This window comes from Electrophorus electricus, chromosome 18, assembly GCF_041902795.1.
Source record: "Electrophorus electricus isolate QZ-2024a chromosome 18, ASM4190279v1, whole genome shotgun sequence".
Lineage (NCBI taxonomy): Eukaryota > Metazoa > Chordata > Actinopteri > Gymnotiformes > Gymnotidae > Electrophorus > Electrophorus electricus.
The window spans coordinates 15,558,967-15,584,794 of record NC_137514.1 but is presented as its reverse complement, the minus strand read 5'-3'; the positions used below and the strand labels follow the sequence as shown (position 1 = coordinate 15,584,794).

Sequence of the window (25,828 nt, the reverse complement as noted above, 5' to 3'; positions counted from 1 at the left end):
TACTGATCATGCATCAGAGATCTCTGCTTTTGCTACCCTGGACACCTTTCTGCAATACATTTATGCCTTTTGGATTGCGTTTATGAAAGGTGTATTGAATTGTGAAGCTTATCTCGATGACCTTGTTGTATATTCAGATACATGGGAACAGCATTTGAAGACACTGGAGACCGTAATCTCTAAATTGCGAGATGCTTCATTAGTGTTAAATTTGGAAAAGTGTGAATTTGAGGACAAGCGTGGTTCGCTACCTTGGAAAACAGTGGGACGTGGACAGGTGCGTCCCTTGGATGCTAAGGTAGAAGCCATCAAAGCTTTTCCAGTTCCTCGGACAAAACGGGACCTACGTCGGTTTTTGGGGATGGCTGGCTACTATCGTTGCTTTTGTAAAAACTTTTCAGATGTTGTCTTACCTTTGACTTCACTTTCATGCAAAAACACTTCTCTTGTATGGACTCCAAACATCAGTTAGCTTATAGTACCATTGAGAAAGAAGCCCTTGCACTCCTTTTTGCTCTGCAACACTTTGAAGTGTATCTTGATGGTAGTTCAGATCTAATCACTGATTATACTGACCATAATCCTTTGGTGTTTTTGAACAAGATGTGTAACCAGCGACTCGTACGATGGTCAATGATTGTCCTCTCAATCCTCTCAAGATGGTTCATGAAAAAGGTGTAGCGAATGTGATGCTGACGCATTGTTGAGAATTTAAGGTATGCTGGAGTCGTGTTTCCCCCAGTTCTCACACGTAAGTTGGGTGTTACACTCCTGGAGTGCTACAGTGTGCTCCTGATCCAGTTCTGCATTTGGGGCTGTCTGTGCACCTCGTTGCTAGCCCCGCCCCTCATTGAGTGATTGCTGGGATTGCTGTGGCTTATATAAGGACCCTGCTGCAAGAAGCCAGTGGCTTGCCCAAGCTCCTTTTTGTGTTAGTGTTTTGCTATATGAATTGAGAGTTTGAAATCTTTGCTGTGCTTTCCTTGTCTGTATGTTAGTATTCCCTATGTTTTGTTTATGATTGTGATCGCTGTGATAGTTGAACGGTTTTTGTGTATGTTTATGTATAGTTACTGATTGTAGGGAGTGGTGCCTGTTGGTTTGGGGTTATTGTCTGTTTATTGTCAGGGAGTTAGTGTAGGATTGTATTTTATTTTTGTCCTGTAAAGTGTATTTAGTTGTGGTGTTTCTTCTGGTAGTGTGGGTTTTGTTTATTTTGGCAACTCCTGAAGTAATTCAGTGTTTGTAGGTAGATGTGTGTGTCTTTGTTCACCATTTAAATACACATTTCACCTCATCTACCAGTTTAGTCTTGTGACTAATTATTCCACCTACCATCCTGCTACCAGTCTTTTCAAAATGCTGTTGCGACCTCATCGCCTAGACAGGGTCGTAACAATAAATACGACGAATAACAATAGCACTGGAAGAACAAGTACAATAAGAATGTACAATTTTTCAAACCCCTGAATAAATAGTCTAATATTACTGACACATGGTTCTAAGCTATCACTTTTGAACAAGCCTTCAAATCACTTTGGCAACCACTGTTGAAAACAGGACTATCATTATGACACGGTGCACAAGCTTTAAGCTGTACCACAAATCTAATAATAAATGGTTAACAGTTCTTGATTCCAAATGCAACTGTCCCTTCAGGTCTCTTGAACACAGAAATAAGTCAACTCATTTTGTGGCTGGTTTTATAGTTTGGCCACAAGATGGGAGCAAAGCTCCAACTAGCAGAGCATCCCAATCAGTATTGCAGTGTTTTACTGGGCATCATTTAGTTGCATTTTTTTTTTTTAATGTATTTGATCACTTTATATGACTACACAAAGACACTTGTGTTATATATATTTGTGTGTGTGTGTGTGTGTATATATGTATGTATTTATGTATGTATGTTTGGTTCTGATGTAGCCTACAAGCATGTCAAGTCACCTTGGCAACTATTGTTGTAATCTTCATTGCTCACATTATGGCATTATTTCTTGTTGTTACATTTCATTAGTAGCTTTTAATATTATTTTCACTTATTTTGCCTTGTTTGTAGTAGAAGAAGCCTAGTCATCTGCTGAGAAGGAATAACTTACTTCTTTAGTGCAATATATGATGGGATGCAATCCTTAACTTCTTCAGAACCCTAATGACAAGAAGAGACAAAGTTAGTTTTTGTGATGCCCTGTCAATACCTTCTGTATTGCTTTGTGCACTTTGAATGCCAATAGATAAACTTGCCTTGTGATTTTTCATTTTAGGTCAACACCTTATTGATGACATGATCCAGAAAATGTTCAAAAGAACATGCATAAGGTTTGTTTAGTGGGTCAGATCTACAAAATTATTGTAATTAGTTTATTTATTTATTTTTTTAAATATGATGTGATTCTATGAGTCACAGTCCTGTGGCTCAGTAATCGCACTCCCAGAATACACATATCTTGCACAACTCCAACTTCTCTCTCTCTATCTGTCTCACACATGCATATATATGTGCGCATTCACATGCTAGGTTTTCCAAGACTTCTCCGTCTCTTGCATGGGACATTATAGATGCATCTTGCGAATGCAATGTGGGGCAAAGGGGTCACGTAGCCCTAGACCATTCAGAATGGAATGAATCAACTGCTATGAAACTTGTAGGAATTGCCTGTAAAGAATAGCTGTGATCTGTATGCAGTACAAAGAGTGGGCAAATGCTAAACATCTCTTAAGGTGAGTTTGGGGTTATTCAAATGAGGGTTCTGATGAGGTCAGGGTAATTCACTTTAGGGTTAGAGTGAATTTGTGGTTATTCAAATGAGGGTTCTGATGAGGAAGGTTAATTCACTTTTGGATTAGATGGAACTTGGGGTTATTCAAATGAGGGTTCTGATGAGGTCAGGGTAATTTACTTTAGTGTTAGAACTTGGGCTCCCAGCAATGACGTGAGTTCTCACGTGGTTGCCTCCCCTAATGGGGAGCACGTGATTCCAGCCCAATTAGAGGCCAGCTACCTGACAAGGAGCGCCAGGTTTTGGTGGCTTTACTTTGACTAAGACACTTGGCTGCGGGAAGTACACTCTCAGCCACTCTCTCCTGCACCTGTGTTTTACTCGCACGTACATAAGGCCTTTTTCAACTAGTACACACACCACTGCCGCACTCTTAGCACCTCCATGCTTTTGCTCAGGCTCTCCTTCAACGCGCATATTGGGACTTGCTAGATGTATGCCTTCATTTCTCACATTTTCACGCCCCACATGCCTAGAAATACACCATATCTTATTTGGAGCGGCAGTCGCGCAGTACCGTTTTGTGGCAGCTGTGCAAAACAAGATCGGGCTGCACGGGCTTTTCTGGCACGCAAGTGAACCACAGAGCCCATTCTTGCGAAACGCGTTGTTTGACGACTTACAAATTGTTTTAGCATGTATATTTAGGCCCGGATTTGTCATGAGAAAACACAAGTGCGAGCAGCTCACGGAAGCACAGACGCTGAGTGCTGGGCGGGTTGAGTCTACACCGTCCTCATGCGGCTTTTAAGGCCGGCCCCTCGCTAGGAGGGAGGTTCAACTCAACAGAGCAGTGTGTGCGACGTAGAGTACTGTTTGCGCGCGTCTATTTCTCGTAGTTAACACGACGATGGCAGAAGTAGCTCCAGCCCCAGCCGCCGCTGCGCCGGCCAAGGCGCCTAAGAAGAAAGCTGCCGCTAGACCCAAGAAAGCGGGACCCAGCGTCGGTGAGCTTATCGTCAAAGCTGTTTCTGCTTCCAAAGAACGGAACGGGGTCTCTCTCGCCGCTCTGAAGAAAGCTTTGGCTGCGGGTGGTTACGACGTGGAAAAGAACAACTCTCGCGTCAAGCTTGCTATCAAAAGCTTGGTGACAAAGGAAACTCTGGTGCAGACCAAAGGAACCGGTGCCTCTGGCTCTTTTAAGCTCAACAAGAAGCAAGACGAAGCCAAGAAAAAGCCCGCTAAGAAAGCCGCGCCTAAGGCGAAAAAAGCGCCCGCCAAGAAACCTGCCGCGGCTAAAAAGCCCAAGAAGGTAGCGGCAAAGAAGCCCGCCTCCGCCGCTGCAAAGAAGTCGCCCAAGAAGGCGAAGAAGCCTGCTGCCGCCGCGAAAGCCACCAAGAGCCCCAAGAAAGCAAAGAAGCCGGCCACCCCGAAGAAGGCAGCCAAGAGCCCCAAGAAGGCAAAGACCGCCAAGCCCAAGACTGCCAAACCAAAGGCTGCAAAGGCGAAAAAAGCTGCCCCCAAGAAGTAAACGTGCATGTTTTCATGTCTTGGTATCCCCAAAAGGCTCTTTTAAGAGCCACCCACTTTTCTCTTCCAAAGAGCGGTTTTCTTTACACTCTCGAAATGGTTACGAGCGAATTAATACGGCCAAGTGTGTAATCGGAGTTTATTTTAACGTGCGATTTCTTCCATAGACGTACTGAGTGGACACGGAAAAGAAAAGTGAAGCATTAGATGGTGTTTGTATTGAATGGAATTTTTTTTTAATACGGTCAATTTAAAAATGGAAAGGAAAACGAGGACCAATTCCATTTTGCATAGAAATATTGTACAGCCTAAGCAGATTTCTGTGCCGTTTATTTCTCCCTTTCCATTATTAAGAAAATTCAATTCAACGCAAACACTCCACCACAGAAACCTCACAAACAATATCCACCGGAGGACCCAGACTACCTTCACGCTATAGATTACTAATTAACAATACAATTTATATCTGTAAATTAGGTATACATTATCCATTTATATATCCAAAAGAGTCCAGGGAAATTTCTTTTTTCCTCTCATATCAATCGTCTTCAACCTTTGTAACTCACACACAATCTGTTTAAACACTATTTCTGCAGGTATTATACATTGTTCAATAATCATCTTACGTCGTGTTTTCCCAATCTTCGAATTTATCACACAAACAATCATCCAACAAAAGTCCTTTACATTCTCAGTCAAATTCTCATTAAACACTCCATACATAATACTTTTGCTGTTACGACCGCATTTAAACCCAATACCTTCCATTTTCTCCCAAATTTCAATAGTCCTTGTGCACGGCAGTAATAAATGTTCTATCGTTTCATCGGCCATGCAATTATACATCGGACATTCCTTAGTTGTAACAAAACAACTCTATTTGACAATACATCGTACAGGCAATCTTCCAAAAGATATAAGCCATGCCGTACCTCGAACATTCTCTCCTGTCTTTATCATACATGTACGTATCATGAAAAGACTTAATAATAATAATAATAATAATAATAATAATAATAAAAATACAAATAACTTGGAAGTATTTAGACTATTTGCTCCAAACTGAAATCCATATGAAGAAGAATGACAAGAACTGGAAGTGATTCCGTATGGGAGGGAGAGTTGCAGGCTAAGGAAAGGGAGGCCGGCTTTGGAAGTGGACGAGTGCTTCGCGATTGGTTATTCGTCCTGTCCTCCTTAGCCAATAGGAGAGCTGTTGATTTTGCTATATCTGAAGCGCTCGTAGGTGATAGGCGATTATTTCAGCTTTGCTCTCAAGACGCTGTTGTACCCATAATGAGTGGAAGAGGGAAGACCGGCGGTAAGGCTAGGGCTAAGGCCAAGACTCGCTCCTCTCGCGCTGGTCTGCAGTTTCCTGTGGGCCGTGTGCACAGGCTTTTGCGCAAAGGTAATTATGCCGAGCGCGTTGGTGCCGGTGCTCCGGTCTATTTGGCTGCTGTGCTGGAGTATCTGACTGCTGAAATTCTCGAGTTGGCAGGCAACGCCGCCCGTGACAACAAGAAGACCCGTATCATTCCTCGTCATCTGCAGCTCGCCGTGCGTAACGACGAAGAGTTGAACAAGCTGTTAGGAGGGGTGACTATTGCTCAAGGTGGCGTGCTGCCCAACATTCAGGCTGTTCTGCTGCCCAAGAAAACCGAGAAGGCGGTCAAGACCAAGTAAATTCACCTCTGCTCCGTTGTCTGCAGATCCCAAAGGCTCTTTTAAGAGCCACCCACACTGACTGAGGAAGTGCAACTTTTTAATGTTACTGTCTGTTCTACCTTGCATTTTTCTCGAGGGCACTAAATGACTAACGGGCACCGCTGTCCATTACCACGCCACGTCTGAGCACACGTACACCTTCCCCGTTTTTACGCGCCCAATAGCATTTGATGAAAGCAAGCTAGTACTCGTACATTTATATACGTACTTGTAGAAGTGCTGTGTGTGTGTGTGTATATATTTTATTTATATATATATATAAATAAGATGCTGTTGGTGCTACAAACATGTAAAAAAAAAAAAGTAACCGGGAGTACGTTCAACAATGTACACTGCAGGCACATAAAGAGCACGGCTCAAAAGTAGGCTTACTGGCTTGCTTTTTTGAAATGTGCGCGTAGTGGAACACGGGCCAATTGACTTGATGTGACGTATCTTTATTTGTCCAATGGACGGCATGCTTACTGAAGACGCCCAATGAGCGCAGGTCGGCGTTATGGCTTAAAAAGGATGTCGTCGTGGTTGTGTCTTATTCTCTTTCTTCGTCAGTTAAGAGTAGAATTGCGTCGCTATGGCAAGAACAAAGCAGACCGCCCGTAAGTCCACCGGTGGTAAAGCCCCGAGGAAGCAGCTTGCCACCAAGGCCGCTCGTAAGAGCGCCCCAGCCACCGGCGGCGTGAAGAAGCCTCATCGTTACAGGCCTGGTACCGTAGCTCTGAGGGAGATTCGTCGTTATCAGAAGTCGACCGAGTTGCTGATCCGCAAGCTGCCCTTCCAGCGCCTGGTGAGAGAAATTGCTCAGGATTTCAAGACCGATCTCCGTTTCCAGAGCTCTGCCGTCATGGCCTTGCAGGAGGCTAGCGAGGCATACCTGGTCGGCCTGTTCGAGGATACTAACTTGTGCGCTATCCACGCCAAGAGAGTCACCATCATGCCCAAGGACATCCAGTTGGCCCGCCGCATTCGCGGAGAGCGTGCTTAAACTGCTCGCTCGGCGTAATATCCCAAAATACCCAAAGGCTCTTTTAAGAGCCACCTAAATTGTTTCGCTGCAAAATGAGCAAGTCGCCTTGGCAACGCTTCTCACCGATACGTCGTTATTATAACGTGCATCTGACGTGCTTCTAGATTACGGGCAACCTAGTTTGCTATGAGGGTTAATTCCATAGCTGAGAAACTATGGCAACGGTAAGGAGCGTTGTATTGTGAGTCGACAAGAAACTTTGTAGTAAGGTCGTCTGGGTTAGCGGTGCTCTAGCGGGAGTATGACGTTCACGTCATCAAAATGTATCACTGAGAAACGAAACTGATACAAGTCTTTCAGAGATGTCAGTGTCTTTTCTTCGACTGAAATAAATATGTACTGGTGCTATTAACTAAATTCTAGACACGGACGTGGTTTTCAGACCTGTTCTCTATTAACCTTTGTGTCTTGGTGGTAACACAACTTTCATGGAAAAAATGAACAAAAACAATGTTTCATTTTTTAAATGATTTGTTTTGTTTTCTGTGAAAGTCGTTAGCTTTCAAGTTGCGGAGAACTATTTATTTAGTGGTGGCTCATTTTTGATCAGAATGCTGTCAGAATATAAATGTATAATGCAGAACAATTAGCCAGTTTCTCTTGGGAGAAACAACAACAACAAAAAAACAACACCAACAATAATAATAAACCTATGGAATGGGTATGTCCTTCTCAGAAATAATTTCTAGGCTTAGCTGACAGCCACTCTCATAAAGGTTTGTTTGCTTTTGTATCTGCTGTTGAAATAAACACAATAATTGTCTTTCATCATAAAAAGAAAAGCCCTAAAACAATAACTAAAAAATGCTCTGAAGACAAATAAAAATATTTATAGAAATTGACTTGCCTTTCATGATGATTCTTCTTTTTCTTCTTCTTCTTATTGTAAGCCTACTCGTGGTTAGTTATAGGAGACTTGCATTTATTTCTGTATGTATTTATTTTATTCATGTTCAACAAGCACTTAATATGTGAGATCAAAGCATGCTTTTCATGCATTTATTTCCATAATCTCATTATGGTCTTTTTTTTTTCCTGAACTCCTGAAGTTACCCATCTGGAACCCCATAGTTCATTTGTTTGCTGTACCATACACCAGGCCCTTTTAACAGATATCATATCATATAACAGTATCTACAGTGGCATGCAAAGGTTTGGGCACATCTGGTCAAAATGCATGTTACTGTCAACTGTTAAGCAAGTTGAAGATGAAATGCTCTCCAAAAGGCATAAAGTTTAAGATGACGCATTCCTTTTGTATTTTAAACTGAAACTTTTTTTTTTTTTTTTTTTTTAACATCTTTTACATTTTCAAAATAACAAAAAAGGAAAAGGGCCTAAAGCAAAACTTCGGGCACACTACATGCTTAGTACCTAGTAGCACCCGCTTTGGCAAGCATCACATTTTGTAAACACTTTTTCTAGCCAGCCAAGAGTCTTCTGATTCTTGTTTAAGGGATTTTCATCCATTCTTCATTGCAACAGTCTTCTAGTTTTGTGAGATTCCTGGGCTGTCTTGCATGCACTGTTCTTTTGATGTCTATCCACAGATTTTCAATGCTGTTTGGATCAGGGCACTCTGAGGACCATGGTAAAACCTTCAACTTGCACCTTTTGAGGTAGTTTATTGTGGATTTTGAGGTGTGTTTAGGATCATTATCCATTTGTAGAAGCCGTCCTCTTTTCAACCTCAGCATTTTTACAGAATAGTGTTATGTTTGCTTCCAGATTTTGCTGGAAATTCATTGAATCCATTGTTCCCTCTACCCATGAAATGATTCTGAAATGTTTTATGGCCTTCCAGACCCCTTATCTTGACTGCCACTATTCCTGTTAAGCACCATTTTATAATTACATTTCAAACTCATGAAATGGCAAACTGAAAACACATTGTTGTCTTCCTATAGCTTTCTCCTGTTTTATAGGCCTGAAGTATTTTCATTTTCATTTTGCTAGGCAGCGGCTTAGAAGAACCCATGGCTGCTGGTTTCTGGGACAAGGTTAGAGGAGTCTGGGTATTTATAAAGCTTTGAAATTTGCATCATGTGGCCTTTCCTAACAATGTTTGTAAACAAGCCATAAGCCTAACAGGCTAATGAAGGTCTGAGACTGTCGTCAAAGTTATTTGAGTGTTCAAATCTCCTAGGTACTCTTTTTTTTTTTCCACAATTGTATAAAACAAACTAATACACTGACATTGCTGAAAATGTTGAAAAGTGTGTTTCATCATTTTTGACCTGACATTTAAACAAGATGTGCGTGCACGCAAACATACACACATAATAATGGTGAGTGTATGCTACTGATTGAACTCAAACAAAATTAAAATGCTCTTTTGAATATGCAGTATCTTCCCTTTATGACCTCACACATTATCAAAGTTTACAAACAATAGAAGAACAATTTCACACAAAAGCAACATTTTCTGCAAGCATTGTTTGCTAATGGTGAATGCAGCCAGAAACTTTAAAGGTGCTGCATATGACAATATCCCCAGTTCTCTTTTTTTGCAGAATCCATGGGTACACATCTCAATGCCAAACAGCTTGTAGATGTGCATTTTTCCAGATGCTCAGAAGTGAACACGAGAACAATGATTTAGAAGAGGAGGAGGTGTCTGAAGGAGATGAGGAAGAATTCAACCCAGAGCATGGTGCATCATCGTCAGGTGAAGAGAAAATCCCTCAAGGTGAAACAAACATTTTTGTCCAAACTGTGACCATAAGAAAGGTCTAGGAGAAGTGAATGAAATGTCTTTCATACCTCTACAACACTGGACCTGAAGTAACAGTGGATACAGACTGATTCCATTCAAAGGTACATTTTTAATTCCATATATGTAATGTAAACTGATATTCATTGTTAATTTTAGAATGTATTATTGTTAAATTAATTTTTTCATGCTTTTGTTTTATCTATTATTTCATGTTCATGTTTTATTTATTATTTTACTTCTCTTTATTGTTGTTGTTTACATGCCTTATGGATAGCGGTAATGGTTCAAAAATGTGAGAGGACTAGTATTTTGTCGTTGAATTCTTAATAGTAAAACATATAAAAATATATAACTGTTTTGGCCAAAAAATTCATGACTACTGTTTCCTTTCAATATAATGCATTTAAACTTCTTTCTGTACATTTCTACAACTTTTTTAGGCTATGCTTTAGACTACTTAAAACATACCTCTCACCTCAACATTTCTCATAACTTCTCTTCTTATTCTTATTTGTTAATTAATGTGTTGATTGTTTTAATGTATTTTTTCTGCATCTTTGTCATAGTAAAGCGACCTTGAGTCTGTGACAGTTTCTATATAAATGAAACTTATTATTATTATTATTATTATTATTATTCTACAAGTGCCATGTTTCTGATGGAGCTCCACATTTTCCATTTAAATTGATGTATTTCTAAACCTAAAACGTGACTAAAAATACAAGTAAAACCGTCTAGTAGACCAATCGCCATGGGAGGTGATAAAATAGATGATCCTCTGCTTCCATCTTTTGGCCAAAATGGAAACATTCCATAATATTCAAAATGTTATTTTGAACCATATTCGTAATGGTTCAAAAATGTGAGAGGACTAGTATTTTGTCGTTGAAAAGTTATTTGAGTGTTCAAATCTCCTAGGTACTCTTTTTTTTTTTTTTTTTTTTTTTTTTTTCTGAAAATGTTGAAAAGTGTGTTTCATCTTTTAACTTTATGCTTTTTGGAGATAATTTCATCTTCAACTTGATTAACTGTTCACAGTAACATATATTTTGTCCAGGGGTGCTCAAATCTTTGCATGCCACTGTATGACTGCACTTCTATTTTGTTCTTTCAGAAGACAGCTTAAATCTTTTTATTAACAATTTCCTTCTTTACCCTCACAATATGTTCTTAGCCAAATCTGTCTTCTTCTTGATTATGCGATGGTCTATTTTTTCTACTGTGTGTATGTGTGGGTGCGTGTGCGTGTCGGTGTGTGCGAGCGTATCTCTGCATTTGCATTTCCTGAAAGAAAAGGGATGAAAGAAATAACTACAAAGAATAACAATAGCACTGGAAGAACAAGTACAATTTATCATTTATTTATTCAGGGTTTGACAAATATTACTGACACATGGTTCTAAGCTATCACTTTTGAACATGCCTTCAAATCACTTTGGCATCCACTGTTGAAAACACGACTATCGTTACGTCACAAGCTTTAAGGTTTTCCACAAATTTAATAATAAATGGCTTACAGTTTTTGATTCCAAATGCAACTGTTCCTTCATGTCTCTTGAAGACAGAAATAAGTCAACTCTCATTTTGTTGTGGCTGGTTTTACAGTTTGGCCACAAGATGGCAGCAAAGGTCCATCTATCACAGCATCCCAATCAGTATTGGTGGGTTTTACTTGATATCATTTAGTTAATTTATTTTTCTTGTTAATTTATTTGAAATGTACTTCTATTCCTCCTCCTCCTCCTCCTCCTCCTCCTCCTCCTCCTCTTCCTGCTGTTAATAATAATAATAATAATAATAATAATAATAATAATAATAATAATAATAATAATAATAATAATAGTGGTAGAGATAATGTTAACAAAAATATTCATGATAATAAGGTTGTTTCCTTGTGCTGAGTTCAGGTTGCCCTCCAGTACCGGTTTCAAGCTTTACATTTTAAGTAAAGCTGCTTCACAGTGATGATGAAATTCCCAATACAGCAGATGATTCATACTCTTTACAACATTTTATTGAGCATTTTTTTAGACTGCAGTCTTTGAAGGCCTTTGAAGGCTGTATTCAACCTTTAGGGCATACAAGTGTGTTTTCCTATGATTTACAAGCGTAGTGATGTCCTTTATTAATGCTTGAAAAGTATCCCATGTTCATTACTTTGGAGCATTCTCTGTCTGGGTTTTCATGTAGCAATTGAACATACACATCTAGAACTCTCTTGAGACACATTTCCAGGTCCTCATGAAAGGTCAGTATGATGTGCCATTGCATTGGAATATGTTCATTGGTCCTTGTTGTACAACAGTGGTTATCAGCAGCATAAGGCCTCAATGGATGAGGGCACATGGATGGAGTTATGGTATGTGAAAAAAGCAGTTAAGCTGCCACTGTTGCAGCAGAAGATGAAAGTGAGAAGACAGCAGATGAGTATGCAATGTGATAAAAAAAAAAGGTTTGCCTGTTTTCTGTTTGTAGAGGTCATATGAGGCTAGACATAAAAGTAGGCCTAGACCATGAAGAATGGAATGAGTGACGTGCTATCAAAGCAGTTTGAGTTGCCTGCAAAGAATAGTTGTCCTCTATGTGGCTTTAAAATATGGGCCTTGACCCCACTGCCTCAATCTATTTGTGTGTTTTCCTAAAAATGTAATGCTCTGTCCATTTCTGTTATTAATTTGAAACTGACATCTTCCAACCTAGAAATTTGAAACCCATCATGTTTCTCTAACCTGAACCACATGCTGTTCTTGGATTGGTGGGAACCCTAAGAGGCCTAGTGAACACACGGATTAGGAGTGTGCATATAATTTCTATATTTTCCAGCAAGAGACTTTAAACTTGGGGGGTTTCAGCACCAGTGCTGAGGATCTACTTCCATTCTGACTCTTCTTCTTATTAGTGGCAGTAGTAACAGTAGTAGGCCATCTTATGCTGCACTGAATCTTTTGTTGTCTTTGTTTGTTTGTTTGTTATCGTTCTTTTTCTTCCCTTATGTTGTTGTTCGTTATTATTGTCTAAGATATCTTATATTTTACATATATGAATTGTCGTTTTTGTGAAATAGTATGGAGTTTTTATTCCAGTCTGGCTAAGTGTGGTGCTGGAGGCGTTTGGAGGCGCGTGGTCTTTAGCTCCGCCTCCTCGAGTGCCCCTTGTCTTCAACCAGGTCCTTTAGTCGAGAATAATAGTGCCGCTCTGGGTATGGAGGCTTCATTATTTCACTTTTCTTCGAATAGTGTGAGAAGGCTAAGGGATGTCTGGCAGAGGAAAGGGTGGTAAGGGTCTGGGGAAAGGTGGCGCTAAGCGTCACCGTAAAGTACTCCGCGACAACATCCAGGGTATCACTAAGCCAGCTATTCGCCGTCTGGCTCGTCGTGGCGGTGTGAAGCGCATCTCCGGTCTGATCTACGAGGAGACCCGTGGCGTGCTGAAAGTGTTTCTGGAGAACGTCATCAGGGACGCGGTTACCTACACCGAGCATGCCAAGAGAAAGACTGTCACCGCCATGGATGTGGTTTATGCTCTGAAACGCCAGGGACGTACTCTGTACGGCTTCGGAGGGTAAACACTGAGTTCAAACGAAACCAACGGCTCTTTTAAGAGCCACCCATACATTCAGTTAAAGAGTTGTTCCGTGCGGCTATGGCCGCCTATAAGCGCCCAAAGGACTTATTGTCCTATATTGATAAGGGCTGTTTGCATGTTGTATACATGCAGATCCCAGCCCAAAATAAGTCACGATAATGTTTAAAACATATTTCCCAAAGTAAGAAAGGAAGCAAAGAATAAGCATTGTGGAGACTTGGTTTGGCTTTCTGCGCCTCCTTCCTAAGAAGGGGCGGGAAAGTTAAAGATAGACATGGCAGGGCGGGATTAAGAGGTAAACGCTATGGAGTGGCGGAGCAACGATAGGAGGTTCCTGTGAGAGGAGGGGTTGTTTTCTAGCCAATGATGGCTTGTCATGACCGAGGAGGCGAGGGTATGTTCTAATTAGAATACCAGAGTCTAAATAAACTGGGTGTGCAGGCGCCGTTTCTCATTCCGTTGTGGTTTATTCAACGACGAACGTCATGCCCGAACCAGCGAAGTCCGCCCCGAAGAAGGGATCTAAGAAAGCGGTGACCAAGACGACTGGTAAAGGAGGCAAGAAGCGCAGAAAGACCAGGAAGGAGAGTTATGCTATCTACGTGTACAAAGTCTTGAAGCAGGTCCACCCCGACACCGGTATCTCTTCTAAGGCTATGGGGATCATGAATTCCTTTGTGAATGATATCTTCGAGCGCATCGCTGGTGAGGCTTCTCGTCTCGCTCACTACAACAAGCGTTCGACCATCACCTCCAGAGAGATCCAGACGGCCGTGCGCCTGCTGCTTCCCGGTGAGCTGGCTAAACACGCCGTATCTGAGGGTACAAAGGCCGTCACCAAGTACACCAGTTCCAAGTAAAGCGTCATAGTGCGACTTGACTACCCCAAAGGCTCTTTTAAGAGCCACCCACGTTTTCACCAAAGACATTTTCCATCGTGTGGGTGTGCATGTACCGTAAAACGAGAAAAGGAAAGGAGTAGTAGCTGAAGTAGCGCTTGTGTTTTTGTGCGCTGTGCCGTCGTCTTTCTTCCCTTTGTGCGCTTTGACGTCGTCCGTCTTCCCCTTTCCCGCGCGTTTTATTAAATTATTTTCGTGTGCTTTATTCGGCCGCATGTATCTTGTAATTTAAATGAAACTTGAAGTTCTTGAGATTGGGATTTGGAAACCCGTTTCTACTCCCCAGAGCTGGGTCACAGTCTTGTATGAAACCTTTTTTTGGTTGTTTTTGTTTTTTTGTTTTTTATGTATTTTGTCACTTTAGGACAAGTATCTTTGTGTATATATATTATTGGCTCTGATGTAACCTACAAGTATGTGAAGTCACCATGACAACTGTTGTTGTAATCTTTAATCTTCATTGCCCACATTGACATTTCCTGTTGTTACATTTTATTAGTAGCTATTAATATTCTTTTCACATCTTTTGCCTTGTTTGCAGTAGATGAAGCCTAGTCATTTGCTGAGAAGGGTTAAGGATTGCATCCCATCATATATTGCGCTAAAGAAGTAAGTTAGGAGAAAAATGTCCAGATAGGCCTTGTAGTGATATTCTATTTGGAAGTAGGTTACACATGTGCCATACCATGGAAGTGTGGTACTGGAAATGTTATTGGGGTTTGTAAGAGGGTAAAGCTAGGAAAGAGATTAGGCTAATGCAGAATTCAGGGTTATGAAGAGGTCAAGTTATTTCCCATTATGATGAAAAACAACTTGGGGTAATCCAATGTAGGGTTCTGATGAAGTTATGGTTATTCACTCTAGGGTAGGAGTGAAGTTGGGTTTACTCAAATAAGGGTTCTGATGACATCAGGGTAATGCCCATTAGGTTTAGAGTGTACTTTGGGGTTATTCAGATGAGGGTTCTGATGACATCAGGGTAATGCCCATTAGGGTTAGCGTGAATTTGGGGTTATTCAAATGAGGGGTCTGATGGGTTCAGGGTAAGGCACATTAGGGTTAGCGTGAACTTGGGGTTATTCAAATGAGGGTTCTGATGAGGGCAATTCACGTTAGTGTTGGAACATCATTACCCCCAGCAGTGATGTGAGCTCAGACACCTGACAGTGCTCACGTGGTTGCCTCCCCTGATGAGGTGCACCTGATGCCAGACAAATAAGAGGACGGCCACCTGTCGAGGAGCGCCAGCTCAAGTGAGAGTGCCAGGTTTGGGGGCTTCCTTTGACTAAAACTGGGCTGATTTGACAGACACTTGTGTTTTTAAATGATTTTATTACGTTTTCATATCACAAAAACAAGCAATGAAAACATTATATACGAATGGCATTATAAAGCAATATTTCATAAGAGAGAATCTATACTTTATAATAATTTTATCTGTCAGTTCTCATAATTTTCATACGAAAAGTAAAGTAAGATTACAAATGGGCTAAGTCACAGATAAACATCTTACATGAAACTCTCCAAAATGTTTACACTTCACACATATCCATAGTACAAACTTTTTTTAAAATTTCCCACATTTCACCTCGTCATCCTTTTGTCTCTCTTTTTTAAAAAAATTACTATACATTGTTTCACTACTTGTTCACTAGACAAAAAAATATTTTCCATAGTCATTTTAGCTCTTGTAGACCCAATTTGCTTCACAATTGTGCAGGTATACCTATCTAAAACAAAATGATCTTTTTACAATGTATGTTCACATTATAAGCACGATATATTATGTTTTTGTGATTAAATTGTTTCTTCCCTATTGTTTCTTCCTTTGTTTCTTCCCTATTGTTTCTTTCCCTTTACAATTAAGCATTGGACATTCGGCCGTCTTCACAAAGCAACTCCGTTTAACCACAGACATCGTTGGTAGCCTAGCCACTTCAGCAAGCCACATCCTAGCCTTTATTTTCTCTGAAACATGTTCTCCTGATAGCAAATTCAACAGATTTTTATTCTCCCTTTCATCGCAATCCCCAGACTGTATCTGCCCTCTGTACTTATGATCTGCTATACTTTTATAAATAGTTTTATTCGATTGCGTTCTCCAATCGATCTTCCAACTTTTACATTTATCAACAAAATCTGAGCACAAAAGTTTATAGTATGGTACATTCTTCCTTTTCTTTCCTTTCTTCTTTTCCCAGTCTGAGATTTCACCAATTCATTTAGCTTTCCTACCAGTGCTTGTATTGACATGTCTACAAAAACTTATTTTTAATTAAAGCCTCCATTTTCTTTATTCTTATATACACATTCCCTTTTTGTAGCTTCTCTGTTATTACCCCACATTGTTCTAATATATATTTTATTCAGTTCGGTCACTATTTTGTTCCGCTGGAGGAAAAACGATGGACAGAAACAATAGTTTTGATAAAACGAATGTCTTAATTAGTTTGATCTTCGATTTGTAGCTCACACCCCAGTGTATAATTCTCTTTGATTCCTCTGTGATTTCCTGTAGCTTCCTCTGCCAGTTGCTCTCAACTAAATTTCCGTTACCGATATAAATTCCAATGATTTTAATTTCCTCATGCATACTGATACATAGAGCACTCCTTCCTCCTTGTTCCCCAATCCAAACCGCCTCAGTCTTGGAATGATTCAAAGATGCCTCGGATACACGTTTGTACAAGTCAAAATGTTCGCACATCCCATCTAACTCTTTTTGAGTTGTTACATCATCTGCATTAACTGTTCACAGTAACATATATTTTGACCAGGGGTGCCCAAGCTTTTCTTTTGCATGCCACTGTATAACTACAATTCTATTTTGTTCTTTCAGAAGACAGCTCAAATCTTTTTATTAATAATTTCCTTCTCTACCCTCACAATATATTCTTAGCCAAATCGGACTTCTGCTTGATTATGCGATGGACTGTGTGTGTGTGTGTGTGTGTGTGTGTGTTTTGATGTAGCTCAGCATTTGCATTTCCTGAAAGAAAAGCTTGCAAAGGGATGAGAGAAATAATGTTACACTCCTGGAGTGCTTTGCAGTAGGTTCTGCAAAGTTTGTCAGCAAATTAGATTTACTTAAAGGTTATTGGCAGGTCCCTCTTACTGATCATGCATCAGAGATCTCTGCTTTTGCTACCCTGGACACCTTTCTGCAATACATTTATGCCTTTTGGATTGCGTTTATGAAAGGTGTATTGAATTGTGAAGCTTATCTCGATGACCTTGTTGTATATTCAGATACATGGGAACAGCATTTGAAGACACTGGAGACCGTAATCTCTAAGTTGCGAGATGCTTCATTAGTGTTAAATTTGGAAAAGTGTGAATTTGAGGACAAGCGTGGTTCGCTACCTTGGAAAACAGTGGGACGTGGACAGGTGCGTCCCTTGGATGCTAAGGTAGAAGCCATCAAAGCTTTTCCAGTTCCTCGGACAAAACGGGACCTACGTCGGTTTTTGGGGATGGCTGGCTACTATCGTTGCTTTTGTAAAAACTTTTCAGATGTTGTCTTACCTTTGACTTCACTTTCATGCAAAAACACTTCTCTTGTATGGACTCCAAACATCAGTTAGCTTATAGTACCATTGAGAAAGAAGCCCTTGCACTCCTTTTTGCTCTGCAACACTTTGAAGTGTATCTTGATGGTAGTTCAGATCTAATCACTGATTATACTGACCATAATCCTTTGGTGTTTTTGAGCAAGATGTGTAACCAGCGACTCGTACGATGGTCAATGATTGTCCTCTCAATCCTCTCAAGATGGTTCATGAAAAAGGTGTAGCGAATGTGATGCTGACGCATTGTTGAGAATTTAAGGTATGCTGGAGTCGTGTTTCCCCCAGTTCTCACACGTAAGTTGGGTGTTACACTCCTGGAGTGCTACAGTGTGCTCCTGATCCAGTTCTGCATTTGGGGCTGTCTGTGCACCTCGTTGCTAGCCCCGCCCCTCATTGAGTGATTGCTGGGATTGCTGTGGCTTATATAAGGACCCTGCTGCAAGAAGCCAGTGGCTTGCCCAAGCTCCTTTTTGTGTTAGTGTTTTGCTATATGAATTGAGAGTTTGAAATCTTTGCTGTGCTTTCCTTGTCTGTATGTTAGTATTCCCTATGTTTTGTTTATGATTGTGATCGCTGTGATAGTTGAACGGTTTTTGTGTATGTTTATGTATAGTTACTGATTGTAGGGAGTGGTGCCTGTTGGTTTGGGGTTATTGTCTGTTTATTGTCAGGGAGTTAGTGTAGGATTGTATTTTATTTTTGTCCTGTAAAGTGTATTTAGTTGTGGTGTTTCTTCTGGTAGTGTGGGTTTTGTTTATTTTGGCAACTCCTGAAGTAATTCAGTGTTTGTAGGTAGATGTGTGTGTCTTTGTTCACCATTTAAATACACATTTCACCTCATCTACCAGTTTAGTCTTGTGACTAATTATTCCACCTACCATCCTGCTACCAGTCTTTTCAAAATGCTGTTGCGACCTCATCGCCTAGACAGGGTCGTAACAATAAATACGACGAATAACAATAGCACTGGAAGAACAAGTACAATAAGAATGTACAATTTTTCAAACCCCTGAATAAATAGTCTAATATTACTGACACATGGTTCTAAGCTATCACTTTTGAACAAGCCTTCAAATCACTTTGGCAACCACTGTTGAAAACAGGACTATCATTATGACACGGTGCACAAGCTTTAAGCTGTACCACAAATCTAATAATAAATGGTTAACAGTTCTTGATTCCAAATGCAACTGTCCCTTCAGGTCTCTTGAACACAGAAATAAGTCAACTCATTTTGTGGCTGGTTTTATAGTTTGGCCACAAGATGGGAGCAAAGCTCCAACTAGCAGAGCATCCCAATCAGTATTGCAGTGTTTTACTGGGCATCATTTAGTTGCATTTTTTTTTTTTAATGTATTTGATCACTTTATATGACTACACAAAGACACTTGTGTTATATATATTTGTGTGTGTGTGTGTGTGTGTGTATATATATGTATGTATTTATGTATGTATGTTTGGTTCTGATGTAGCCTACAAGCATGTCAAGTCACCTTGGCAACTATTGTTGTAATCTTCATTGCTCACATTATGGCATTATTTCTTGTTGTTACATTTCATTAGTAGCTTTTAATATTATTTTCACTTATTTTGCCTTGTTTGTAGTAGAAGAAGCCTAGTCATCTGCTGAGAAGGAATAACTTACTTCTTTAGTGCAATATATGATGGGATGCAATCCTTAACTTCTTCAGAACCCTAATGACAAGAAGAGACAAAGTTAGTTTTTGTGATGCCCTGTCAATACCTTCTGTATTGCTTTGTGCACTTTGAATGCCAATAGATAAACTTGCCTTGTGATTTTTCATTTTAGGTCAACACCTTATTGATGACATGATCCAGAAAATGTTCAAAAGAACATGCATAAGGTTTGTTTAGTGGGTCAGATCTACAAAATTATTGTAATTAGTTTATTTATTTATTTTTTTAAATATGATGTGATTCTATGAGTCACAGTCCTGTGGCTCAGTAATCGCACTCCCAGAATACACATATCTTGCACAACTCCAACTTCTCTCTCTCTATCTGTCTCACACATGCATATATATGTGCGCATTCACATGCTAGGTTTTCCAAGACTTCTCCGTCTCTTGCATGGGACATTATAGATGCATCTTGCGAATGACCTGTGGGGCAAAGGGGTCACGTAGCCCTAGACCATTCAGAATGGAATGAATCAACTGCTATGAAACTTGTAGGAATTGCCTGTAAAGAATAGCTGTGATCTGTATGCAGTACAAAGAGTGGGCAAATGCTAAACATCTCTTAAGGTGAGTTTGGGGTTATTCAAATGAGGGTTCTGATGAGGTCAGGGTAATTCACTTTAGGGTTAGAGTGAATTTGTGGTTATTCAAATGAGGGTTCTGATGAGGAAGGTTAATTCACTTTTGGATTAGATGGAACTTGGGGTTATTCAAATGAGGGTTCTGATGAGGTCAGGGTAATTTACTTTAGTGTTAGAACTTGGGCTCCCAGCAATGACGTGAGTTCTCACGTGGTTGCCTCCCCTAATGGGGAGCACGTGATTCCAGCCCAATTAGAGGCCAGCTACCTGACAAGGAGCGCCAGGTTTTGGTGGCTTTACTTTGACTAAGACACTTGGCTGCGGGAAGTACACTCTCAGCCACTCTCTCCTGCACCTGTGTTTTACTCGCACGTACATAAGGCCTTTTTCAACTAGTACACACACCACTGCCGCACTCTTAGCACCTCCATGCTTTTGCTCAGGCTCTCCTTCAACGCGCATATTGGGACTTGCTAGATGTATGCCTTCATTTCTCACATTTTCACGCCCCACATGCCTAGAAATACACCATATCTTATTTGGAGCGGCAGTCGCGCAGTACCGTTTTGTGGCAGCTGTGCAAAACAAGATCGGGCTGCACGGGCTTTTCTGGCACGCAAGTGAACCACAGAGCCCATTCTTGCGAAACGCGTTGTTTGACGACTTACAAATTGTTTTAGCATGTATATTTAGGCCCGGATTTGTCATGAGAAAACACAAGTGCGAGCAGCTCACGGAAGCACAGACGCTGAGTGCTGGGCGGGTTGAGTCTACACCGTCCTCATGCGGCTTTTAAGGCCGGCCCCTCGCTAGGAGGGAGGTTCAACTCAACAGAGCAGTGTGTGCGACGTAGAGTACTGTTTGCGCGCGTCTATTTCTCGTAGTTAACACGACGATGGCAGAAGTAGCTCCAGCCCCAGCCGCCGCTGCGCCGGCCAAGGCGCCTAAGAAGAAAGCTGCCGCTAGACCCAAGAAAGCGGGACCCAGCGTCGGTGAGCTTATCGTCAAAGCTGTTTCTGCTTCCAAAGAACGGAACGGGGTCTCTCTCGCCGCTCTGAAGAAAGCTTTGGCTGCGGGTGGTTACGACGTGGAAAAGAACAACTCTCGCGTCAAGCTTGCTATCAAAAGCTTGGTGACAAAGGAAACTCTGGTGCAGACCAAAGGAACCGGTGCCTCTGGCTCTTTTAAGCTCAACAAGAAGCAAGACGAAGCCAAGAAAAAGCCCGCTAAGAAAGCCGCGCCTAAGGCGAAAAAAGCGCCCGCCAAGAAACCTGCCGCGGCTAAAAAGCCCAAGAAGGTAGCGGCAAAGAAGCCCGCCTCCGCCGCTGCAAAGAAGTCGCCCAAGAAGGCGAAGAAGCCTGCTGCCGCCGCGAAAGCCACCAAGAGCCCCAAGAAAGCAAAGAAGCCGGCCACCCCGAAGAAGGCAGCCAAGAGCCCCAAGAAGGCAAAGACCGCCAAGCCCAAGACTGCCAAACCAAAGGCTGCAAAGGCGAAAAAAGCTGCCCCCAAGAAGAAGTAAACGTGCATGTTTTCATGTCTTGGTATCCCCAAAAGGCTCTTTTAAGAGCCACCCACTTTTCTCTTCCAAAGAGCGGTTTTCTTTACACTCTCGAAATGGTTACGAGCGAATTAATACGGCCAAGTGTGTAATCGGAGTTTATTTTAACGTGCGATTTCTTCCATAGACGTACTGAGTGGACACGGAAAAGAAAAGTGAAGCATTAGATGGTGTTTGTATTGAATGGAATTTTTTTTTAATACGGTCAATTTAAAAATGGAAAGGAAAACGAGGACCAATTCCATTTTGCATAGAAATATTGTACAGCCTAAGCAGATTTCTGTGCCGTTTATTTCTCCCTTTCCATTATTAAGAAAATTCAATTCAACGCAAACACTCCACCACAGAAACCTCACAAACAATATCCACCGGAGGACCCAGACTACCTTCACGCTATAGATTACTAATTAACAATACAATTTATATCTGTAAATTAGGTATACATTATCCATTTATATATCCAAAAGAGTCCAGGGAAATTTCTTTTTTCCTCTCATATCAATCGTCTTCAACCTTTGTAACTCACACACAATCTGTTTAAACACTATTTCTGCAGGTATTATACATTGTTCAATAATCATCTTACGTCGTGTTTTCCAAATCTTCGAATTTATCACACAAACAATCATCCAACAAAAGTCCTTTACATTCTCAGTCAAATTCTCATTAAACACTCCATACATAATACTTTTGCTGTTACGACCGCATTTAAACCCAATACCTTCCATTTTCTCCCAAATTTCAATAGTCCTTGTGCACGGCAGTAATAAATGTTCTATCGTTTCATCGGCCATGCAATTATACATCGGACATTCCTTAGTTGTAACAAAACAACTCTATTTGACAATACATCGTACAGGCAATCTTCCAAAAGATATAAGCCATGCCGTACCTCGAACATTCTCTCCTGTCTTTATCATACATGTACGTATCATGAAAAGACTTAATAATAATAATAATAATAATAATAATAATAATAATAAAAATACAAATAACTTGGAAGTATTTAGACTATTTGCTCCAAACTGAAATCCATATGAAGAAGAATGACAAGAACTGGAAGTGATTCCGTATGGGAGGGAGAGTTGCAGGCTAAGGAAAGGGAGGCCGGCTTTGGAAGTGGACGAGTGCTTCGCGATTGGTTATTCGTCCTGTCCTCCTTAGCCAATAGGAGAGCTGTTGATTTTGCTATATCTGAAGCGCTCGTAGGTGATAGGCGATTATTTCAGCTTTGCTCCCAAGACGCTGTTGTACCCATAATGAGTGGAAGAGGGAAGACCGGCGGTAAGGCTAGGGCTAAGGCCAAGACTCGCTCCTCTCGCGCTGGTCTGCAGTTTCCTGTGGGCCGTGTGCACAGGCTTTTGCGCAAAGGTAATTATGCCGAGCGCGTTGGTGCCGGTGCTCCGGTCTATTTGGCTGCTGTGCTGGAGTATCTGACTGCTGAAATTCTCGAGTTGGCAGGCAACGCCGCCCGTGACAACAAGAAGACCCGTATCATTCCTCGTCATCTGCAGCTCGCCGTGCGTAACGACGAAGAGTTGAACAAGCTGTTAGGAGGGGTGACTATTGCTCAAGGTGGCGTGCTGCCCAACATTCAGGCTGTTCTGCTGCCCAAGAAAACCGAGAAGGCGGTCAAGACCAAGTAAATTCACCTCTGCTCCGTTGTCTGCAGATCCCAAAGGCTCTTTTAAGAGCCACCCACACTGACTGAGGAAGTGCAACTTTTTAATGTTACTGTCTGTTCTACCTTGCATTTTTCTCGAGGGCACTAAATGACTAACGGGCACCGCTGTCCATTACCACGCCACGTCTGAGCACACGTACACCTTCCCCGTTTTTACGCGCCCAATAGCATTTGATGAAAGCAAGCTAGTACTCGTACATTTATATACGTACTTGTAGAAGTGCTGTGTGTGTGTGTGTATATATTTTATTTATATATATATATAAATAAGATGCTGTTGGTGCTACAAACATGTAAAAAAAAAAAAGTAACCGGGAGTACGTTCAACAATGTACACTGCAGGCACATAAAGAGCACGGCTCAAAAGTAGGCTTACTGGCTTGCTTTTTTGAAATGTGCGCGTAGTGGAACACGGGCCAATTGACTTGATGTGACGTATCTTTATTTGTCCAATGGACGGCATGCTTACTGAAGACGCCCAATGAGCGCAGGTCGGCGTTATGGCTTAAAAAGGATGTCGTCGTGGTTGTGTCTTATTCTCTTTCTTCGTCAGTTAAGAGTAGAATTGCGTCGCTATGGCAAGAACAAAGCAGACCGCCCGTAAGTCCACCGGTGGTAAAGCCCCGAGGAAGCAGCTTGCCACCAAGGCCGCTCGTAAGAGCGCCCCAGCCACCGGCGGCGTGAAGAAGCCTCATCGTTACAGGCCTGGTACCGTAGCTCTGAGGGAGATTCGTCGTTATCAGAAGTCGACCGAGTTGCTGATCCGCAAGCTGCCCTTCCAGCGCCTGGTGAGAGAAATTGCTCAGGATTTCAAGACCGATCTCCGTTTCCAGAGCTCTGCCGTCATGGCCTTGCAGGAGGCTAGCGAGGCATACCTGGTCGGCCTGTTCGAGGATACTAACTTGTGCGCTATCCACGCCAAGAGAGTCACCATCATGCCCAAGGACATCCAGTTGGCCCGCCGCATTCGCGGAGAGCGTGCTTAAACTGCTCGCTCGGCGTAATATCCCAAAATACCCAAAGGCTCTTTTAAGAGCCACCTAAATTGTTTCGCTGCAAAATGAGCAAGTCGCCTTGGCAACGCTTCTCACCGATACGTCGTTATTATAACGTGCATCTGACATGTGCTTCTAGATTACGGGCAACCTAGTTTGCTATGAGGGTTAATTCCATAGCTGAGAAACTATGGCAACGGTAAGGAGCGTTGTATTGTGAGTCGACAAGAAACTTTGTAGTAAGGTCGTCTGGGTTAGCGGTGCTCTAGCGGGAGTATGACGTTCACGTCATCAAAATGTATCACTGAGAAACGAAACTGATACAAGTCTTTCAGAGATGTCAGTGTCTTTTCTTCGACTGAAATAAATATGTACTGGTGCTATTAACTAAATTCTAGACACGGACGTGGTTTTCAGACCTGTTCTCTATTAACCTTTGTGTCTTGGTGGTAACACAACTTTCATGGAAAAAATGAACAAAAACAATGTTTCATTTTTTAAATGATTTGTTTTGTTTTCTGTGAAAGTCGTTAGCTTTCAAGTTGCGGAGAACTATTTATTTAGTGGTGGCTCATTTTTGATCAGAATGCTGTCAGAATATAAATGTATAATGCAGAACAATTAGCCAGTTTCTCTTGGGAGAAACAACAACAACAAAAAAACAACACCAACAATAATAATAAACCTATGGAATGGGTATGTCCTTCTCAGAAATAATTTCTAGGCTTAGCTGACAGCCACTCTCATAAAGGTTTGTTTGCTTTTGTATCTGCTGTTGAAATAAACACAATAATTGTCTTTCATCATAAAAAGAAAAGCCCTAAAACAATAACTAAAAAATGCTCTGAAGACAAATAAAAATATTTATAGAAATTGACTTGCCTTTCATGATGATTCTTCTTTTTCTTCTTCTTCTTATTGTAAGCCTACTCGTGGTTAGTTATAGGAGACTTGCATTTATTTCTGTATGTATTTATTTTATTCATGTTCAACAAGCACTTAATATGTGAGATCAAAGCATGCTTTTCATGCATTTATTTCCATAATCTCATTATGGTCTTTTTTTTTTCCTGAACTCCTGAAGTTACCCATCTGGAACCCCATAGTTCATTTGTTTGCTGTACCATACACCAGGCCCTTTTAACAGATATCATATCATATAACAGTATCTACAGTGGCATGCAAAGGTTTGGGCACATCTGGTCAAAATGCATGTTACTGTCAACTGTTAAGCAAGTTGAAGATGAAATGCTCTCCAAAAGGCATAAAGTTTAAGATGACGCATTCCTTTTGTATTTTAAACTGAAACTTTTTTTTTTTTTTTTTTTTTAACATCTTTTACATTTTCAAAATAACAAAAAAGGAAAAGGGCCTAAAGCAAAACTTCGGGCACACTACATGCTTAGTACCTAGTAGCACCCGCTTTGGCAAGCATCACATTTTGTAAACACTTTTTCTAGCCAGCCAAGAGTCTTCTGATTCTTGTTTAAGGGATTTTCATCCATTCTTCATTGCAACAGTCTTCTAGTTTTGTGAGATTCCTGG

General features: G+C 41.1%; 7 protein-coding genes and 1 pseudogene across 7 annotated transcripts; all 8 read left to right on the top strand.

The window, feature by feature from the left end:
• The first annotated feature begins 3,347 nt into the window (after positions 1-3,347).
• LOC118242675 (histone H1-like) lies at positions 3,348-4,248 on the top strand. Its single transcript, XM_035534783.2, has one exon. It carries the CDS (start codon positions 3,628-3,630, stop codon positions 4,246-4,248), a length of 621 nt encoding a protein of 206 aa, XP_035390676.2. The 5' UTR covers positions 3,348-3,627.
• Positions 4,249-5,543: 1,295 nt separating this feature from the next.
• Positions 5,544-6,086, top strand: LOC118242688 (histone H2A). Its single transcript, XM_035534799.2, has one exon. The coding sequence runs from the start codon at positions 5,544-5,546 to the stop codon at positions 5,928-5,930; it is 387 nt and encodes a 128-aa protein (XP_035390692.1). The 3' UTR covers positions 5,931-6,086.
• Positions 6,087-6,281: 195 nt separating this feature from the next.
• On the top strand, positions 6,282-7,081 carry LOC145652006 (histone H3). Its single transcript, XM_081700932.1, has one exon. The coding sequence runs from the start codon at positions 6,544-6,546 to the stop codon at positions 6,952-6,954; it is 411 nt and encodes a 136-aa protein (XP_081557058.1). The 5' UTR covers positions 6,282-6,543; the 3' UTR covers positions 6,955-7,081.
• A 5,884-nt stretch (positions 7,082-12,965) lies between these two features.
• On the top strand, positions 12,966-13,339 carry LOC145652008 (histone H4). Its single transcript, XM_081700936.1, has one exon. It carries the CDS (start codon positions 12,966-12,968, stop codon positions 13,275-13,277), a length of 312 nt encoding a protein of 103 aa, XP_081557062.1. The 3' UTR covers positions 13,278-13,339.
• A 432-nt stretch (positions 13,340-13,771) lies between these two features.
• On the top strand, positions 13,772-16,014 carry LOC145652007 (histone H2B 1/2-like). The gene has a single exon (XM_081700935.1). It carries the CDS (start codon positions 13,783-13,785, stop codon positions 14,155-14,157), a length of 375 nt encoding a protein of 124 aa, XP_081557061.1. The 5' UTR covers positions 13,772-13,782; the 3' UTR covers positions 14,158-16,014.
• A 4,647-nt stretch (positions 16,015-20,661) lies between these two features.
• Positions 20,662-21,736, top strand: LOC145652005 (histone H1 pseudogene; annotated as a pseudogene).
• Positions 21,737-22,863: 1,127 nt separating this feature from the next.
• LOC118242690 (histone H2A) lies at positions 22,864-23,406 on the top strand. The gene has a single exon (XM_081700933.1). The coding sequence runs from the start codon at positions 22,864-22,866 to the stop codon at positions 23,248-23,250; it is 387 nt and encodes a 128-aa protein (XP_081557059.1). The 3' UTR covers positions 23,251-23,406.
• A 196-nt stretch (positions 23,407-23,602) lies between these two features.
• LOC118242682 (histone H3) lies at positions 23,603-25,153 on the top strand. The gene has a single exon (XM_035534790.2). The coding sequence runs from the start codon at positions 23,864-23,866 to the stop codon at positions 24,272-24,274; it is 411 nt and encodes a 136-aa protein (XP_035390683.1). The 5' UTR covers positions 23,603-23,863; the 3' UTR covers positions 24,275-25,153.
• The last annotated feature ends 675 nt before the right edge of the window (positions 25,154-25,828 follow it).

Bases quoted from the DNA above. Each gene is read 5' to 3' on its own strand.
- LOC118242682 (XM_035534790.2), top strand. From the start codon at position 23,864: ATGGCAAGAACAAAGCAGACCGCCCGTAAGTCCACCGGTGGTAAAGCC.
- LOC145652006 (XM_081700932.1), top strand. From the start codon at position 6,544: ATGGCAAGAACAAAGCAGACCGCCCGTAAGTCCACCGGTGGTAAAGCC.
- LOC118242675 (XM_035534783.2), top strand. From the start codon at position 3,628: ATGGCAGAAGTAGCTCCAGCCCCAGCCGCCGCTGCGCCGGCCAAGGCG.
- LOC145652008 (XM_081700936.1), top strand. From the start codon at position 12,966: ATGTCTGGCAGAGGAAAGGGTGGTAAGGGTCTGGGGAAAGGTGGCGCT.
- LOC118242688 (XM_035534799.2), top strand. From the start codon at position 5,544: ATGAGTGGAAGAGGGAAGACCGGCGGTAAGGCTAGGGCTAAGGCCAAG.
- LOC118242690 (XM_081700933.1), top strand. From the start codon at position 22,864: ATGAGTGGAAGAGGGAAGACCGGCGGTAAGGCTAGGGCTAAGGCCAAG.
- LOC145652007 (XM_081700935.1), top strand. From the start codon at position 13,783: ATGCCCGAACCAGCGAAGTCCGCCCCGAAGAAGGGATCTAAGAAAGCG.